Source organism: Moschus berezovskii, chromosome 8 (genome assembly GCF_049115385.1).
Source record: "Moschus berezovskii isolate FMDL1 chromosome 8, NW_MosBer_1.0, whole genome shotgun sequence".
Classification (NCBI taxonomy): domain Eukaryota; kingdom Metazoa; phylum Chordata; class Mammalia; order Artiodactyla; family Moschidae; genus Moschus; species Moschus berezovskii.
In genome coordinates, this window is record NC_142467.1 from 92,883,199 (window position 1) to 92,900,576 (window position 17,378).

At 60.8% G+C, this 17,378-nt stretch overlaps 1 protein-coding gene across 3 annotated transcripts; it reads left to right on the forward strand.

Annotated features, from left to right (window-relative positions):
* The first annotated feature begins 333 nt into the window (after positions 1–333).
* On the forward strand, positions 334–17,343 carry FZR1 (fizzy and cell division cycle 20 related 1). 3 transcript variants are annotated; one of them, XM_088838879.1, is made up of 14 exons: positions 334–533; positions 11,544–11,655; positions 12,769–12,838; positions 12,941–13,004; positions 13,076–13,203; positions 13,598–13,680; positions 13,960–14,143; positions 14,753–14,818; positions 15,216–15,318; positions 15,401–15,585; positions 15,679–15,912; positions 16,207–16,311; positions 16,781–16,882; positions 17,158–17,343. In XM_088838879.1, exons 2-14 carry the CDS (start codon positions 11,600–11,602, stop codon positions 17,197–17,199), a joined length of 1,422 nt encoding a protein of 473 aa, XP_088695005.1. In that variant the 5' UTR covers positions 334–533; positions 11,544–11,599; the 3' UTR covers positions 17,200–17,343. The 3 variants fall into 3 exon arrangements, with proteins under 3 accessions (XP_088695005.1, XP_055285221.1, XP_055285219.1); XM_055429246.2 differs by having other exon boundaries at positions 335–533; positions 12,713–12,838; XM_055429244.2 differs by having other exon boundaries at positions 336–533; positions 12,713–12,838; positions 16,781–16,873.
* Positions 17,344–17,378: the final 35 nt, after the last annotated feature.

Here is a 17,378-nt window from a genome sequence, read left to right on the forward strand (position 1 = left end):
TCTGCCCAGGGGGTACCTGTTTCTGCGTGGTCCTCTAAGAACCACGCCCTAAACTGAACCGGGTCACTACCCCAGATTCCCACGTAGCCGCCTCCCCAGGGCCGCAGATCCGGTTCAGGTGCGGTTGCCCTGGGCAACCTGTCGCGCCACGCTTCCTGTATTGATTCGAATCGCAACTTACGTCACGTCCTCCCGAGATGCCCGAGGCGCGCAGGCGCAACCGCACGAACTGGGCGGGGCGTGATGGGGCGCGGGCGCGATGCTCGGGCACGCGGGGGCGTGGCGGGGCGGGGCGGCGGCACGCAGCGCGCCGGCGCGGGGGCGTGGCCGGCCGCGGGAGCGCGCGCGGCGGAGGAGGGCGCCGGAGGCCGCGGAGCAGTGGCAGACGCCATATTAAGGATCGCGGAGCCCGGGATCCCGTCAGCTGCGGCCGCGGCCGGACGCGGCGAAGCTGCGCGCAGCGCAGGTGGGCGCGTCGCGGCGCCGGGAGAGGCGGGGCCGGTGGAGCCAGCGGGCGAACGGGAGCGAGCCAGGTGAGGCGGCTGAGGTCTGGGGACCCGCCCCCTGGACCCGAGCTGCGACCCTGGAGCCGGGTCGGGCCTGGCAGCGGCGTGGGTCTGTCCCGGGCCCCCGAAAACGAGCCGGCGATCCGGCCCACCACTCCCATCCCCTCCGGGAGCCGGCCAGACCCCCGAGCGCCGCCCCCCAATCTGAGCTAGGCCCGAGTGACCTCAGCATCCCACCTCCCGTCCGAACCCCCATGTCCGAGCCTTCCCCCAGACCAGGCCCTGGGTGACCTCCCCAACCCGAGCCACCTGCAGCCCGCCATCTCCCCGCGAGGTCAGCGTCCCTGTTCTAATTATGAGGTTGAGCTCTGACCACCCCTAAACCGGAGGACTCCCCACTCCGCCCACCAAAACGGCCGGCGGACGCCCTAATCCGTACTCTGCATCTCTGGCCTGTCAACCTCGGGTCTCCAGAGCTCGGGCCCGGCCCAAATTGAAACTGCCCCCACTCCCGCCCCCGAGCTGTCACGACTCACCCAGGCCTGAACCAACCCCCGCCCCGCCCGGATAAAACACAATCCAAGCCTTGTGGACCCTGGAACAACCGGGCTGAGGGTGCGGAGACCCTGTCCGTCGGCGCTCCCCATTGTACTCCCCGCGCCCCTCTCTGCTCCTGGCACACGGAAGCAGTTAGACGACGAGTTTTGAATACTTAAGTGCCCCTCTGGCTCCCGGCCCCTCTGCTTTCTGCTCCTGCCTCCCTCCCTCCCAGTTTGTCCCGTTCTGACCACGACCCACCCAGAATCCACCTCTCCATTTCGCCGCTGACTCCACCAAAATCTGAGGCCGCTTGGTTGTGCCCAAGCGCCCTCCAGCCCGGGATCATTCTGGTCTGCCTCCAAGCACAAGCGCAGCCACTTGGGAAAGGCCACAGTCACCCCATCACAGCCATCTTCCCCAACTAAAAACTGACCCCCGCCTTCCATTGGCCTTGCCTATTCTGACCTGCCCCCAATTAAAAGCCTGAGTTCCACTGTTGTGTCTATGTCCAGCCTAAACCCGTTTTGTTTTCCCCCATCATATCATCTCTGGGTTCAAGGGGCCTTTCCGATTGGGGACTAGATTCCCCCGCCCCCATCCTGGTACACTGAACAATGACCTCATTCCTCTGGCTGTTGAGGCAACACCCCATCCTCTGTGCCCCTCCACCCCACTTCTTACCATCCCTTGAGTGAGGACAATTTACCTAAAGAAAAACCATCCACTAAGACCTCATGCAGCCAGATCCCTCCCCCAGATGGGACTTGGTGGGAATGTCTGTAATGAAGACCTTTGAGGGGGTCTCTCCTGATGGTAGGGGCTGGGTCTGTCCTCTGGAAGCTGATGAGATGTGGGGATTAGGGGGGCTGTCCCCAGAGTGGTGCACATTGTCGCTTGGAACACCTCCCAGCCTGTTTATGGGCAGACTATCTCGTGTGTCCCCGTAGCCTGTGATGTGGAGTTTTGGCCATGCCAGGCTCGTGTTTCTTCTGAACCTGAGAGTGGAGGCAGGTGTGCTGGCCACTCGCTGGTGCTTTGTGTCGTGAATGAGGTTTGATTGCTCCCAGAGGGTTCCATTAAGGATGCAGGCCCTGCCTCTCCAAAACCCAGAGCCCTGGTCCTCGGACAATGCTTGGCTCAAAGGACACTTGCTTTGCTGTGGTGGGGGGCAGCGTCTCCCGTGACTGCGCTGGCCAGCTTGCTGCCAGGACTGTTGCCCAGGAAGGTCTCAGAGTCTGTGCCTGGGCCGGTGGCGTCTGTCTGGGGCTGGGCACGGGGGACCTTGAAGCCTCACGAGGCTTCAGAAGCAGATCTGCATAGATGCTTACACTGGGCCCTCTGTTCCGGCAGGAAGTCTCCTGCCATTCATATTTACTGGGGCTGCTGACTGGGGCAGGTTTTGTGTACCAGGAACTTCTGCCTTTGGGGAGGTCCATGGTGGCATTGGCTGTGGGAACCTTTGGCTCAGCGTTACTGAGAGGGATGAGGATCAGAAGCCAATCGGTCTTCCAATCTGTCTGGGACTCTGGGCTGACTTGGAGATTGAGGGACTTGTTCTTAAAGAAAGAAACCAGCCGACTTGGAGCACCCTGTAATCCTTCTCCTCTGGAGATTTTTATCTGGGACACTGGCGATGTCTGGGGACATGTATGGTTGTCATGACTGGGGAGGTTCCTAACATTGAAGGGGTGGGAGCAGAGATGGGGCTCCATACCCCATGGCACCCAGGATGGTCCCCCACCGAGAGTGATCTGGCCCTGATCCTGAAAGTCCACGGTGCAGAAGTTGGAGGCCTGGGACCAGAGCACCAACCAAAGCCTGTGAGTGCAGAGTCTCCGTGTCAGTGCCCTGTGACGCTGGGGCTGGAGAGTCCTGGCTGGAGCGGATAGAGGGTGGGCAGTCCATCTTGGGGATAGGCACAGGGAGCCAGTGGCCTTCAGAGCTGGGAAAGGGGTATTCAGCCTTTCTCTTCTGCCCCAATAGCTCCCAGTGCTGCTGGGAGCAGTGCTGCTGCTTCCTTGTATCAGCCAGCCCCACTGGTCTTGGCCTGCCTGCCCCTCACTGCCTCCCCAAGTCTTTGGCTGCTGCGGAGCCTGCCCAGTGCATGCAGGGAGTGTTTAAATCAGGGGACAGGCGCAGGGCCCAAGCCCCCACTGACAGTCTCCATGGGACGTTGGTGGCCCCGACTGCCATGTCCTGTGTCCTTGGCAAGTGACTGCCTTCTCCTGCCTCAGTGTCCTCAGGTGTGAAGGGAACAAGAGCACGCACTGTGCCCCCTCTCGGCCCGGCCTCCTTTAGTCATCCCACCACCACTCTCTTGGCCGCCTGCACCTTCCCCTCTGTCCTCAGTCTCCTCCACTGTTGTTCACTCATTAAGTCGTGTCCGACTCTTTGAGACCCCACGGACTGCCGCACACCAGGCCTCCCTGTCCTTCACCATCTCCCGCAGTTTGCTCAAACTCAAGTCCATTGAGTCAGTGATGCCCTCCAACCATCTCATCTTCCACCCCTTTCTCCTCCTGCCCTCAATCTTTCCCAGCGAGTCAGCTCTTCGCATCAGGTGGCCAAAGTATTGGAGCTTCAGCATTAGTCCTTCCAGTGAATATTCAGGGTTGATTTCCTTTAGGATTAACTGCTCCACTGATGTTTCTCTTAATATCTTATTTTTGTGGGTAGCAGCTTTACTGAGATAAAACCGTCGTGCCCCGCAATTCACTCACTTAAATTGTGCAGTTGGGTGGTTTTCAGTATGTTGATGTGGTGTGTGCATCTGTCACCATGTAGTTCCAGAGCATTTCCATCAGCATTCACTCCAGTCCCTTCTCTCGCTGGCGACCACTAACCCACTCTTGGTCTCTGGACTCACCTCTTGCTGGCATTTTGTATGAATGGCATCACACAACATGTGGCCTTTCGTGTTTGGCTTTTCTCACTGAGCATCATGTCTTTGGGGTTCGTTCATGCTGTAGCATGTCCTCTTGTTTGTGGCTGGATAAATCTGTCGTGTGGATGGGCTCTGTCATGATGTCTCTGCACCAGCTGGCAGGGCCCTGGGCTGTTGGCACTTTCTGTCTGTTGTGAAGAGAGCTGCTGGGGACAGCTGGGGCGCCCTCCTGTTCCATTTCAGCTGGGACACCTCTGCCCGCTCTTCTGGCCTCCCCTCACCCTCATTTGCTGTCCTCATTTGCTGCTGGTGCCCAGACCTGGCTCCTGACTGCAGGCCCATGTGGCCAGCGGCCCGTCATCCTCCCCCAGGTGTCATGTGGCGTGTCCAGAAAAGGCGGCCCTTTGCTCAGACCTGCCCACCCCCTCCCTTATGTCCCCCAGCCTCACCTGGGACTCCTCCTCTGCACCCCCTGTCTTGTTAGGACCACCTGCTTTCTCACCTGAGCAAGCAGATCCCAGCTCCCCACCAGCCCACTAAACCACCTCTCATCAAGCCCCTGCCCCATCCTTCCCCACCCCTGCCACCAGCCGCCCCAAGGCACAGCCCAGGAGATTGCGACAGCCTCGTCACCTTTCCCTCTTCCTGCTCCCAGTGTGCTCCCTCCAGACCATGCCTTCCAACCCACCGCTTTTCCCCAGATCAGAACTAGCCTGGGAGTCATAGGGTTGTGACCCTCAGTGAGAGTGTCATCTCTACCAGGCCTGAAGCTGCTGCGGGAGGCAGGGTCAGGCTGCCCTCGTGACGGGGAGGCCGCTTGAGGAGGTGGGCGGAATAGATGGGGGGTAGGCATGAGTGTCTGTCTCTCTGCATTCATAGAAGGGCTGACCACTGAGAGGTCAGTGCTAGTCTTCAGAACCAGAGGAGGCAACTTTTCCCCCTAAAGAGTTCCCTAGACCAGAGGGTCTCCATCAGAACTGGGGGTGCAACATCAGTGAGTGGGGCCAGAGATGCTGCTTAACCCCACAGTGCCCAGAAGAGTCCCCACAGGGAACGACCTGGCTGCATATCAGTATGTGTGGAGGGGGCTGCCCTCAACATGCTAGGCTTTTCCTTCTGCCACTCCCGTCCTGGACCCGTGGGTGGGAACCACAGTGAGGAGACAGAGGAAGTACCGACACTCGTGGCTGCCTGTGAGAGGTGAGGTCCCTGTGCCCGGGTGTGCAGGCAGACACAGAGCTCTGTGAAGGCTCTGGGGTCCTGGTGGGACACGATCAGCAGTTGTGATCGTATAGATGGTCATGAGTCACTGCTGTGGCGCTCAAGTCCTTCTTCCTTTCTGTAGGCTTGAATCCTTTGAGCTGCTGCAGACCCAGATGCCCTTAAGGCCTGAAAGCTTCACCCAGTCGGGAAGGGGTGCCCTGTAAGCCAAGAGGCGAGGGTGAGGGTTAGAGTGGCAATTTCACCTGGAAGTGAGACTTTCTGGGGGCTGTGGTCATGGGCAGGAGAGCTGTGTTGACAAGGCTCTCCACGCCTCCAGGCTGTGAATCCTGGGGCAGCACGACTCCCAGCAGACTCCCTGCTTGGCGGCTCGTACACCTGCCCTCACACGGGGCTGTAAGCCTCTGCTGAGTGAGTGAGTGAGTGAATGACAAGAAGAGGCTCCTCCGGTGCGCCGCCGGGCCGCCCCACCCAGTGATTCTCCTCAGTCAGGGGAAGACGCTCTGTCCCCTACTGGGCACAGCCCTTTCTGCCTCTGGCCATCCTCAGCTTGTCCTTTTTTGTCCTTAGACGTGAGGAGCTGCTAGCTGGTTGGGTGCCCCCTGCAGGTGCAGCCACTCCCTTCTCAGGGCCCTGTCTGTGCCTCCGCTGTGGCAAGGCCCAGAGCCCAGGTCCTGGTCAGGAGTCAGTGCCTGTACAGCCGCGGCCAGCCCTCTTGCCGGCGGGAATCCCACTCCTCTCGTGTTCTCAGGACGATCCTCCCTTGTCCAAGGGGAGACCAGTCCTTGTCACCTCTGGGGACAGTAGGGGAGAAGATGGGGCCCTGCCCTGTACCCCCCACATGCCGCACAGCCTGCATCGCTGGGCGGTGGAGGGGCAGGAAGCAGGTGCGCCTGGGACCTGTCATGCGCCCCTCACTGAGCCTGGGAGACCAGCTGCACTCCCTAGCGTCCCCTTTGGGTCAGACTCCCTACCAGTGCTCCATGGAAGTTGCACCCGGTTTCACCTCTGCACTTGTGGTGTTACTCCATCATCCCTACTTTTAAGATGAAGAGACAGGTTCTGAGAGGAGAAGTTGCTTGCCCGAGCCAGTTTGCCAGTAAGGGTTGAAGCCCAGACTCACAGCCAGCTCTGTCCGCCTCCACAGTCCACCCTGGGACTGTTGATGATCACAAGAAGGGGCTCTGCCAGGGCTGGCCAGCCTGCACCCACGTGGAAAAGGCAAAAGCAGAGACTCTGCTGGGAGCAGAAAATTGGAAGACCCCCCATTTCTGGTTGGGTCTCTCTCTGTGGGACTTGTCCCCTACCCTTCCTCAGAGTCTGTCTGGAATAAGACATCCAGTTACCCTGTCTTCTCAGGGGCTGATGGTCAGGAAGCCGTGGACTGGCACCAGAGCTACCACAGTCTTTAGGTTCTTCACCTGCACGCTTCATGGGCCGGGAGGGTGCCTCCTGGAGGGTTAGGGACCCCCCTCGGAGTCTGTGCCCCAAGATGATGGTTCTCAGGGAGCCCCAGGTATTGGTCACCATGACCCCTAATTGGATAGCTCCCACTGGTGCCAGCTGGTGCTGCTGCACCCTGGCTGTAATGACCAGTCCCAAGTGGGCCTGGGAGCTTTAGATGTCTGGCCTGTTGGTGCCAGGGTGCCCACCAGCCTCCTGAGCCCCAGGGTCCCTCTTTTGTGGAACAGAGATAGAATTGAGCCTGGGGACTGCATTGAGTCATGCACTTGGACTGTCTGGTGCTTCGCTGGCTACTGGAGGGGCACAGGTGGGCTTCGTCTCCCTGCCCTCAGCCGTGTCCTGACGGCCTCCCCGCAGGGCTGGGAGCAGAGTCCCATCCCCCGGGATGCAGTGCCCATGGGCTCTGCTGGCTTGTGTCCTCAGAGAGCCTTTGGGGAGCCTGTGTGACCTCCCTCCCAGAGGCTAGATTTACCCTCTCTGGGGTGATGCTGCGCCTCCACCACCCCCACCTCAGGGGGCACTGAACTGTGTCTGGGGACATCAGTGATCCACACAACTGGGGGATCCTCCTAGCATGAGACAGGTGGGGGCATGGGGGGCTGCTCTACACCCACAGTGCCCTGGATGGCTGGGAGGTCAGCAGTGCCTTGGAGATAGGGGAGGCCGGCAGCTGCCTGGAGGCCTGAGTCATGAGCCACGTCACGGGGTGTCTCCTTGGCCTCAGAGCCCCACAGCTGGAAAACAGCGGGAGTGGTTCTCAAGATAAGCAAGGCCCCAAAGGACCTGCAGTTGGTCTGAGCACTGCTGGAAGCGGGGCACGGCCCTGTAGGCCTGGCATGAACTCGCCGGGGGGATGCCCAGGATGCCACTCTCACCTGAGGAGGCCTCAGCAGTGACAGTGGAGGGGCTCACTATCCTGGGTCCTGCCCCACAGGCCGCTGTCTGAGCTCATTTCCTCTGTGCGCTCAGGGAGGGGTGGTTCCTGCTCACCCTTGGGGCTGCAGTGACTGGAGGCAAGCGCCTGCCCTTGTGTTCTTCCTCGGGTGAGACCCCGGCTGTCAGGAGGGCTCTTGGGGCTTGGACACTGGGTTATCTTCTGGCCCCTGGGTCCCTGCTAACCCAGGGCCAGCCCATGCTCTGTCATTTCACTGGCCTGGCCCTGTAGGGCCTTCCCCCAGCTCTGCATCGGATCATCTTCTCTGGGGGGCATTGACAGCCACTGGGGTGTGGAGTGGCATCTCTGGCACCCACAGTCATGACAAGCACAGATGTCCCCAGACTCAGCCCGGTGTCCCCAGGACAGAACCACCCTGGTGAAGATCACTAGGTTGTACTGAGTGCCTGGTAACTGGAAATCCTGTGGGCTGGAGGGCTGGGCGAGGTCAGGGGTTAGTGAGAAACTGCAGGGGAAGCCTCCTCCAGTGGGACAGCGGCTGGAAAGCCAGGAGTTGTTAGGAAACAAGCAAAGGGGGCAGAGTGTTCCTGTGCACAGCTGGCCGTGCCCCTACCATGGAGACTCTTCCGGTTTCATGCCGGGTGTGCATGACCCCCGCTGTGTCTGGCTGCTTATTTCTGTGAATGGCTGGTGAGTTCCCGAGACACAGAGTCCAAGAAACACAAAGTGACAAGGCAGGAGACCAGGGCTTCCTTCCTCACTAGACCCCGTCTTCTGGTTCCTCTTCCCAGAGCTGACCGTCTAAACCTTCTGAAAATAGCTTGTACTGCACAGCGTGTTGTGTGTGTGGTGGGTCCCCCAGACCCCCACCCCTTTACCGCAATGCCTCTGGCAGCGGGGTAAAAAGGCCAGGCCCCCCAGGTAGACATCTGAACTCTGTCCCCTGCTTTCCTGAGCAGCCTGCATACAGCAGCTTTCCTGTACACGTGGGTTTGCACACATGTGCCAGCGTTTCTAAGGGGAAATTCTTAGAAGTCACAAAGGATGTGCGTTTTTAGATTTTGAAAGCTGTTGCCAGATTCCGGCTTCTGCCAGCAGCGGGTGGGAGCGTCTCCTCCGCAGGCAAGGGTGTGTCCTCTTATCCTGGAGCTCTGCAGTGTGAGGTGGGAGTTAGCATCTCCCGTCTCTGCTTCTGATCCTCCCCCTCCCTCTTATAAGGACCCTGTGATGACACTGGGCCTCCCAGGGAATCCTGGGTCGTCCCCATCTCAGGGTCCTTAACCGTGTCTGCAGAGCCCGTTTTGCTATATAAGGAACACGGCCACGATCAGGGACTGGGGACCTCTCTGATCCTCAGCAGCCACACCTGTCAGCAGTGAGTTGCCTACCTGCCACACAGCCTTCTGCAGACTGTCCTGTCGGGATGTAGCCCACGGATGGCGAAGGGCGCTTCATGTGGGCGTGCTGACTGGATTCAAATTTAGTGCACACCCGGTGCCTGGACACTCGGCGTCTTAGCAGCAGCTCCTTTGCGCATCCCAGAAAACCAGTCTCCACGCACTGTGACCTCAGTGCTTTGGGCTCTGAACTTCTGGTGTGTGGGCTGCATCTGCACTGCTCTCTGGGCCCCGCCATCTGACCACACAAGGAGCCGCTTGGGGCATGGACATGGTGGTGACTTTGGTCTGTGAGTGGAGAGGCCATGGTTTCCATCAGCCCTGTAGGCAGCCCCCTCGCCGTTCCTGAGCACATGGGCCCAGGGAGCCTCCTGCCCGCCAGGTGGCAGCTGAGGCCCTGTTGAGGTCTGCGGAGCACATTCAGTGTGTCGGGTCTCCGTGTCTGCCAGGCAGGGACAGCCACTGACCTAACTCGGACGCTGCAACAGAGCTCAGTGGCTCCTCTCAGTGTCCTGCCTGCTCATAGCCTGCTCACGGGCCCCTTGGGGGAGGAGGAGTAGAGGGCCAGAGAGGGAGATGACTGGCAGTCATTTCAGAGGCTTTGTCTTGTGGCCACAGTGGACAAAATGTGTCCAGGGACCTCTGCCAGACAGGATGCCAGTGGCCACGAAGGGGTGGCTTCTCTCACAGATTCACCTGAGATGGGAGTGGGGGTTGGCGGTGTTGCAACCCCGTTTCTCTCAGCAGGAAGTCCATGACAGGGATGTGGGCCAGCACGGGCTCAGAAGAGCCCCAGGCCAAGTGAGGGGGTGCTGGGGGCCTGGGGTGGGGGAAGGAGGGCAGGCGGACCTCCAGGCAGGAACCCTGTTTGCCCCACCTGACCCCTGACCCCTTGCCCAGCCTTGCCGCCCTCAGCTTTGAAAGAGGGTGCAGGCAGCCAATTCACAGGTGACTGGTGGCTGTGTTACGGTCCCTCAGGGTCGAACCCCACTGGCTTTGCTTTGGCCAAGTGTCTGCCTCTGGGCCAAAGCCACACTGGGGAGGCCCTGTGCGTGGCACAGTCCCAGTGAGGGACGAGGACCTGACAGGCTCATGCCAGTGCCAGCGCCTCAGCCTAGGGTTAGGCCCAGGAACTCGGGGAGTGTGTCTGAGGTGTGGAAGTAGGGCGTAGGCAGATCCGCCTGAGCGTCTTGAAGTCTCGTGGTCACATGTAAGAGCAAACGTTCTTTGATTTCCTTTCTGTCTGCATGGATTTGACGACTTGGGGCCCGCCTAAGAGTGGAATGACACAGTATGTGACCTTTTCAGTATGGCTTCTCTCGCTGAGCATCATGTCCTCAAGGCCCACCTGTGGTGTGGCAGGTGTCGGACCTCCTTCCTTTTTTAAGGCTGAGTGATACTCCACTGTGTAGAGGGAGTCGACGCCTCTTGGGTTCCTCTTCTTGGTTTTCGTGAATAGTGTACGCAAAGGCACTTGGATACTGGCTTCTCTGTGGGTCTGTTTCCTTTCTCCTGGCTGTATCTCTGAGTATGTCTCGCAGTGCACTTGCTGGGCCACATGACTGTGTATATTTTATTTCGTGAAGGGTTAACGGGGGCAGGGGGCTGGGGGGTCAATGTTCAACAGGTACAGAATGGGGAGTGAGTGTTTCATGGGCTCAGAGCTTCAGTTTGGGAAGATGGGACAGTTCTGGAGATGATGGGAGGATAGTTGCACAACAGTGTGCATGTGTTTAGTGCCATTCAGCTGTGCACTTAGAAGCGGTGACGATGGTGAATTTTATGTTATGTGCACTTTACCATATATATTTTTTAAGGCAGGAGTGGACTTCGCCGGGGCACTGCATCTAGGAATTTGTATTAGTAAACTTAACTTCTGGCCAGGCTTTGCTTTCTTAGTTGATATTTGGTCTGTCACCAGCTGTGTGCTGGCCTGGAGGCTCAGGGGCTGGAGCTAGCCTGGCCCCACCTGCACACGGCCCTCCAACTGAAGGAGTAGAGTGACAGTGGCGGGGAGAGGTGGCGGGGTCTGGGGATGCCGTGCTTGGCTCCCTCCCGAGCCTCATGCTGCCCTCCATCAGGGGAGGCGACAGGCTAGAGTGTGGTCATGGGCACCCCGAACCCAGGTCTGCTGTCCCCCTGGAAAGGGTGCGCTGCTCTCTGAGGCGTCCTGTCCTGGAAGGTGCACAGCCCTCCTGCCTCAGGCCTCTCTCATCCCTCCCCCAGGCAGGCCTCATGCCCAGTCAGCTCTATGGGGAAGGCCAGGCAACTGATGGACCCCCTCCCCACTCCTGCACCCTATTCTATGCTTTGGGACCAAAGCTGCTCTGCTTAGAGGAAGAGGGATCAGCACCACCCCTCCTCTCTCTAGGGGTCCTAGGAGCGAGGACGTGGTCTGGAGGTGGCGAGACCTGGGTCTGTGCGGGAAGAGGAGGGTGCCTGGGGGCAGGTTCCCCACAGGACAACCAGGGAGGAGCCTGTCTGCCCCATCAGGGCCCTCCAGGCTCCTAGGAGGAAGGCCCCACCCACATGGCGGGGGGACTCGGCTGTCGCCCAGGGTACCCCATGGTCACCAGTGCCCAGGGTGCCGCTGTCTGCCAGTGCTGACCTCTCGCCCTCTCCCCCCTGCCATCCAGGGCCGCTGAGCACGGCTGGCGGGCCGTGCCTGCCCGCCACACCATGGACCAGGACTATGAGCGGCGTCTCCTACGGCAGATCGTCATCCAGAACGAGAACACGATGCCGTGTGTGAGTGCTGGGGCTGGCGCGCCAGCGCCATCCTGCCCAGTGGAGCCTGTGGGGTGGGGCTGGTGGGGGCCCAGGTGTGCTCAGCCGCTGGGCTTTGTCCCTTGAGAACAGAGGTGCCCAACAGGTGACACACACGTTCTCCCCCACGGTGGCAGCATGGTCACACCCAGGTGTGAACCCCGCAGCACCTCTCCACACTTCCTCTGCTGCTGGGGCCACAGACCCCTCATTCTCTGGGCGACTGGGACAGAGGAATAGGGGGAGCTGTTTTGCTCTTTGCCAAGCTCCTACCCGCTCCACCATGTTGTAGGCTCCTAGCACGTGGCAGGCTGTGCCCACTGCTTCTCAGCACTCTTGGCTCTGCGCAGGCTGTCCAGAGTGGGCTCCTTCCTGCCTCTTCCAGTGTCTGGGGTTGTTGGCACTCCTGGGCGCACAGACCTGTCCTCCCCCCCCGCCTTGTCTCTGCACCCCCTTCCTCTGTGTGCTGTCTGTGTCTCCTCTGAGGACACAGGCCTTAGGTTTGGTGCCGTTCTGCTCCAGTGTGAGCTCATTTTGAGAACACTTGCAGAGACCCCATTTCCAGTTAAGGTTGCTCCCCAGGTCCCAGGGGCGGGACCTCAGCATATCTCTCTGGGGAGCACAGTTGAACCTCCCTTACAGGAGAAAGGACATTCCTGGGACATTCCCGCTGCCTGATGCCGGGACCGGGGAAGAGACTGTGTGGGGATGTGGGTGGTGGGACCACAGGCTGGATGCTCTGTGTTCTGTGCCGTCAACTCTCATGTCCGTGTGTGACCCTGGGAAATGGATTGCAGCTTGTGGCAGTGCCCACACTTGGGCTCTCGCTCTCTGGCCACTTCCTGTCCAAGGAGTGGGACACATGAACTGAGCCTCAGACGTGGTGCCACTCACAGGCGCCAGTACATGGATTACTCCCAAGATCAAACCCTCAGCCAGAGGCCACAGACAAGGAGACATAGCAGGCGGGGCCTCAGTCAGGGAGGGACACTGGCCTTGGGGGCTCTGAGGCACCCAGCCCACCCTGCCGTCCTTCCAGGTGGCGGAGATGCGGCGAACCCTGACCCCTGCCAACTCCCCCGTGTCTTCCCCCAGCAAGCACGGAGACCGCTTCATCCCCTCGCGAGCTGGTGCCAACTGGAGCGTGAATTTCCACAGGATCAACGTGAGGGGCTGCCGGAGGGCGGAGGGTGAGACCCTGACTGTGCAGCCTGGGGGCAGGGGCCCATCCTTCCCACTCACTCTTCCTTCCCCTCTCCACCCACAGGAAAATGAGAAATCCCCCAGCCAGAACCGGAAAGCCAAGGACGCCACCTCGGACAATGGCAAAGGTCAGCACTCAGGTCCCCCCGGCCCCAGCCCCCTACCCCCGGCCTGGCCTCACGGAGCTTGGTGCCCACAGATGGCCTGGCCTACTCGGCACTGCTCAAGAACGAGCTGCTGGGCGCTGGCATTGAGAAGGTTCAGGACCCACAGACAGAGGACCGCCGGCTGCAACCCTCCACGCCTGAGAGGAAGGGCCTCTTCACGGTGAGCCCACTGGCCGCCACCGCCTCCTGCTCGGCCCTGCTGGGGGCTGGAGTCCCAGAGGGTGGGGGCCCCCTTTAACCCCTGCCTCACGCCAGGCTCACTTCAAGCCGCCCAGCACCCCTTTCACGTGTGAGCCCCAGGGCAGCATCAGAGGCCCAGCTTGGGACCCCCCTGACACTCAGTTGAGGGGCTGGTGGCTATGGGGGCAGGATAGATGGGAGGACACCAGCAAGCCTGTGGGAGAACTCCCCGGGGGCCAGGCCTGGTTTGCTGGGGACACGCGTCTCTAGTCAGAGCGCTTCTGGTTTGGCGCCCTGTGTGCTCTCCCACCAGGGGCTCAGGGCACTGGGGCTTTGGGGCACAGCATCCGCTCAGAGGTATCTCCCACCTGCAGTACTCCCTCAGCACCAAGCGCTCTAGCCCCGACGATGGCAATGACGTGTCCCCGTACTCCCTGTCCCCCGTCAGCAATAAGAGGTGAGTCCAGACCCACATGGGGTGGGGAGGGGGCAGTGCTGGGGGCTGTACACAGATCAGGGAGGCTCCTGGAGGAGGCTCCAGGCAGAGGGGAAGTGGGTTGTCGGCGCACAGGGTGGCTGAGCACCCCGGCAGAGGGTCGGTGGCCATGGGGTCACCCACAGGTGTGGAGTCACAGAGTGTCAGTCAGGATGAGCCCAAAACACCGGGGGCTGCTGGAAAGGGAGACTGAGGTCCGTGCAGTCACTGCAAAGCCACTACCCCACCCCCTCCCTGCAGTCAGAAGTTATTGCGGTCTCCACGGAAACCCACACGCAAGATCTCCAAGATCCCCTTCAAGGTGCTGGATGCTCCCGAGCTGCAGGACGACTTCTACCTGAACCTGGTGGACTGGTCCTCCCTCAACGTGCTCAGCGTGGGGCTGGGGACCTGCGTGTACCTGTGGAGTGCCTGCACCAGCCAGGTGGGTGCCGCTGAGCTTGTGTGCATGTGTGTGTTGCAGAGGGTGGTTCTAGGGAACGGCCAAGCCAGGCTGGGCCCTGTGTGAGCGATGGGGGAGCTGCTGGGGCCTGGAGAGTTCCCAGCCACCCCCTTCTACCCCGTCTCCTCAGGGTGCAGACCATCCCTGCCCCGGGCTGGCTTCCAGTAGTTAGTCTTTGCTCCAAGCTTGAGCACAGGGCCCCCCACCCAGCAGTAACTCCCCCTCCTCTGAGTGGCTGCTGGCCCCCAGGGTGGCATGTTTGAGGGACAGAGAAAGCAAGTGGAGCCCCTCACAGGGACACCGGCACACCCGCATACACATCCCCTATAGCCCGTGGCCGATGCCTGCCGCAGGGCCCCCCGGCTTTGATGCCAGTGCCCCTCCAGTCTGTGCAGTCAGCACCCCTGTGCTTGTGTGTGTCCCCGAACCCCCAGCTGCCTCCTGGGGCCCACAGTGAGGCTGTTGCTCACAGGCCTGAGGTGTGAGGGAATGAGAGAGTGAAAGGGAGGGTGGATGGATGGCTAGACAATCTGGGCCTTAAAGGAGGAGTGGGCCCCACGTCTGTCACACCAACATTATGCCTTCCACCAGGTGACCCGGCTCTGTGACCTCTCTGTGGAAGGGGACTCAGTGACCTCCGTGGGCTGGTCCGAGAGGGTCAGTACACCAGCTCCATCCCCTTGCTGGGCAGGGTAGGCACAGGGGAGGTCTGACTGGACTTCACTGGAAGGGACTTCCACAGTGGTGGGGCCCTTGCACACCCAGAAGGAGCCTTATGGTCACTTGTCTAGCCCCAGTGACATCTGCGCCCTGGCTGTCCCCAGCCTGGGGCAGGTGGTTAGATGACAGACACGGGGGCGGGCAAGTTTGCTCCACACGCTGATGCATGTGGATCTCTGCGCATGTCATGTGGGTTTTAACAAACCTAAGCTCCATGTGACTTATCTGCCCGGGTTCCTGGGAGGGGGAATCCTGTGGCAAAGGCTTTAAGAGACTTTGGAGGGAGGGGGAGGGCCCATGGTGGGCCTGACACCCGCCCATGTTGCCATCCTAGGGGAACCTGGTGGCTGTCGGCACACATAAGGGCTTCGTGCAGATCTGGGACGCCGCTGCGGGAAAGAAGCTGTCCATGCTGGAAGGCCACACGGCGCGTGTCGGTGAGGAGCCACCTGGGGGCAAGGGTGGGGGTGTGCTGTGGGGCCAGGCCGCATCCTCAGCCTGCCCTCCACCTGGCCGCAGGGGCGCTGGCCTGGAATGCCGACCAGCTCTCATCCGGGAGCCGGGACCGCATGATCCTGCAGAGGGATATCCGCACGCCCCCCCTGCAGTCGGAGCGGCGGCTGCAGGGCCACCGGCAAGAGGTGTGCGGGCTCAAGTGGTCCACTGACCACCAGCTCCTCGCCTCGGGGGGCAACGACAACAAGGTAGGCCAGCCCCTCGCTCCCTGCAGCCCCCTCTCTGGAGCAGGGGTGGCAGGGGTGCCAAGGGACGCCAGCCTCACCGCCCCGTCCCCGCAGCTATTGGTGTGGAACCACTCGAGCCTGAGCCCCGTGCAGCAGTACACAGAGCACCTGGCCGCCGTCAAGGCTATCGCCTGGTCCCCCCACCAGCACGGGCTGCTGGCGTCCGGTGGCGGCACGGCTGACCGCTGTATCCGCTTCTGGAACACGCTCACAGGGCAGCCGCTACAGTGCATTGACACTGGCTCCCAGGTGTGCAATCTAGCCTGGTCCAAGCACGCCAACGAGCTGGTGAGTGTTGGGGTATAGGACGGGTGGGCGGCAGGGGGGCAGGCGGTCAGACCCCGGCCAGCCAGGTCTGGCAGAACCTCACCCAGGCGCCCACACGCAGTGACCCCCAGGGAGGCCCAAGAGCTCTCATGGGCAATGTGGTCCCCGTGTCAGTCCAACTGTGGACCAGGGAGCCGGGCTGGGGGCTGTCATCTGCTGGTCTCTGCACACTTCAGGCAGGCCCTAGTGTTCTTGTGCCCTGTGGATACGTCTGGGGGCCTGGGACCCCGGCACAGTGCCCTTTCTGTCCCCTAGGTGAGCACGCACGGCTACTCACAGAACCAGATCCTGGTCTGGAAGTATCCCTCTCTGACACAGGTGGCCAAGCTGACCGGGCACTCCTATCGGGTCCTGTACCTGGTGAGTCTCCCTGCCAGGCCCAAGAGGCAGTACGCCCTGCTGCCCAGGTCTGTCCTCCCATCTGGGCCAGCTCCAGGCCCCGGGACCTAGTGACAGGTTGTGGCATTGTCACTCTCAGTCTGTTTCACCAGCTCCCTGCCCTGTGAGCAAGGTGTGATCTCCAGGTGTCTGCTTCCACATGGAAGTGAAAGATGCTGTAGAGAACCCCTGTGTACTTGCTCAGGGCATCTCTAGATGGTTCACTAAGCACCCATTCTCACGTGTCTGGAGATAGGAGCTCCTCTTCTCAACTCACATGCTCTCGTCAACATTTTAGTGTTTTCAAAAAAAAACTTTTGTCCTTAAGCCAGCAAGTCCTTTGCCGAATTGCACAGCGAGATCGTCTCTCGTCACTGCAGGCAGGGTGTCCTTTGTGTTTTCCCTGGGTGCCTGCAGCTGTGGGGACAGTGGCCTCTCTCTCCTTCCGTAGGCCATGTCCCCCGATGGAGAGGCCATCGTCACCGGTGCTGGAGACGAGACACTGAGGTTCTGGAATGTCTTTAGCAAAACCCGTTCAACAAAGGTAAAGTGGGTCGGTATCAGCGCCAGATGTTCCCAATTGTGTGTCCCCAGCATGTCCTGGCCCCCCCCGCCCTGCCAGCCGGGATCTCTCCAGGACCCCCACCCCTCTCTGCTTCTGCATCGCCTGGCCCCCTTGCACATCCTGGGGCGCTCACCATGCCAGGTGCCCGCACAGGCCCTTCCTCTGGCCCAGAGCTTCCGCGTCCCTCTGGGCAGAGCTTCCCTCCCACGCTTGAGCGGCGGGGCTGGGCTGCGGGCTCAGCATTGCCCCTGTGTGTCCTGCAGGAGTCCGTGTCCGTCCTCAACCTCTTCACTAGGATCCGGTAAACCCACAGCTGCCGGCTGTCCTGGTCGCAGAGCAACACCTTGTCAACGTGCATGGCCCCTACACAGGCCCAAGATCAGCAGTGGGGTGGGGCGGGAGCCGGGCCTGGAGAGACCCTGAAGATTCCATTAAATCCTGATTGCGAACCCTGTTGGCCAGTGTTTGGGGCAGGGCCAGCGCG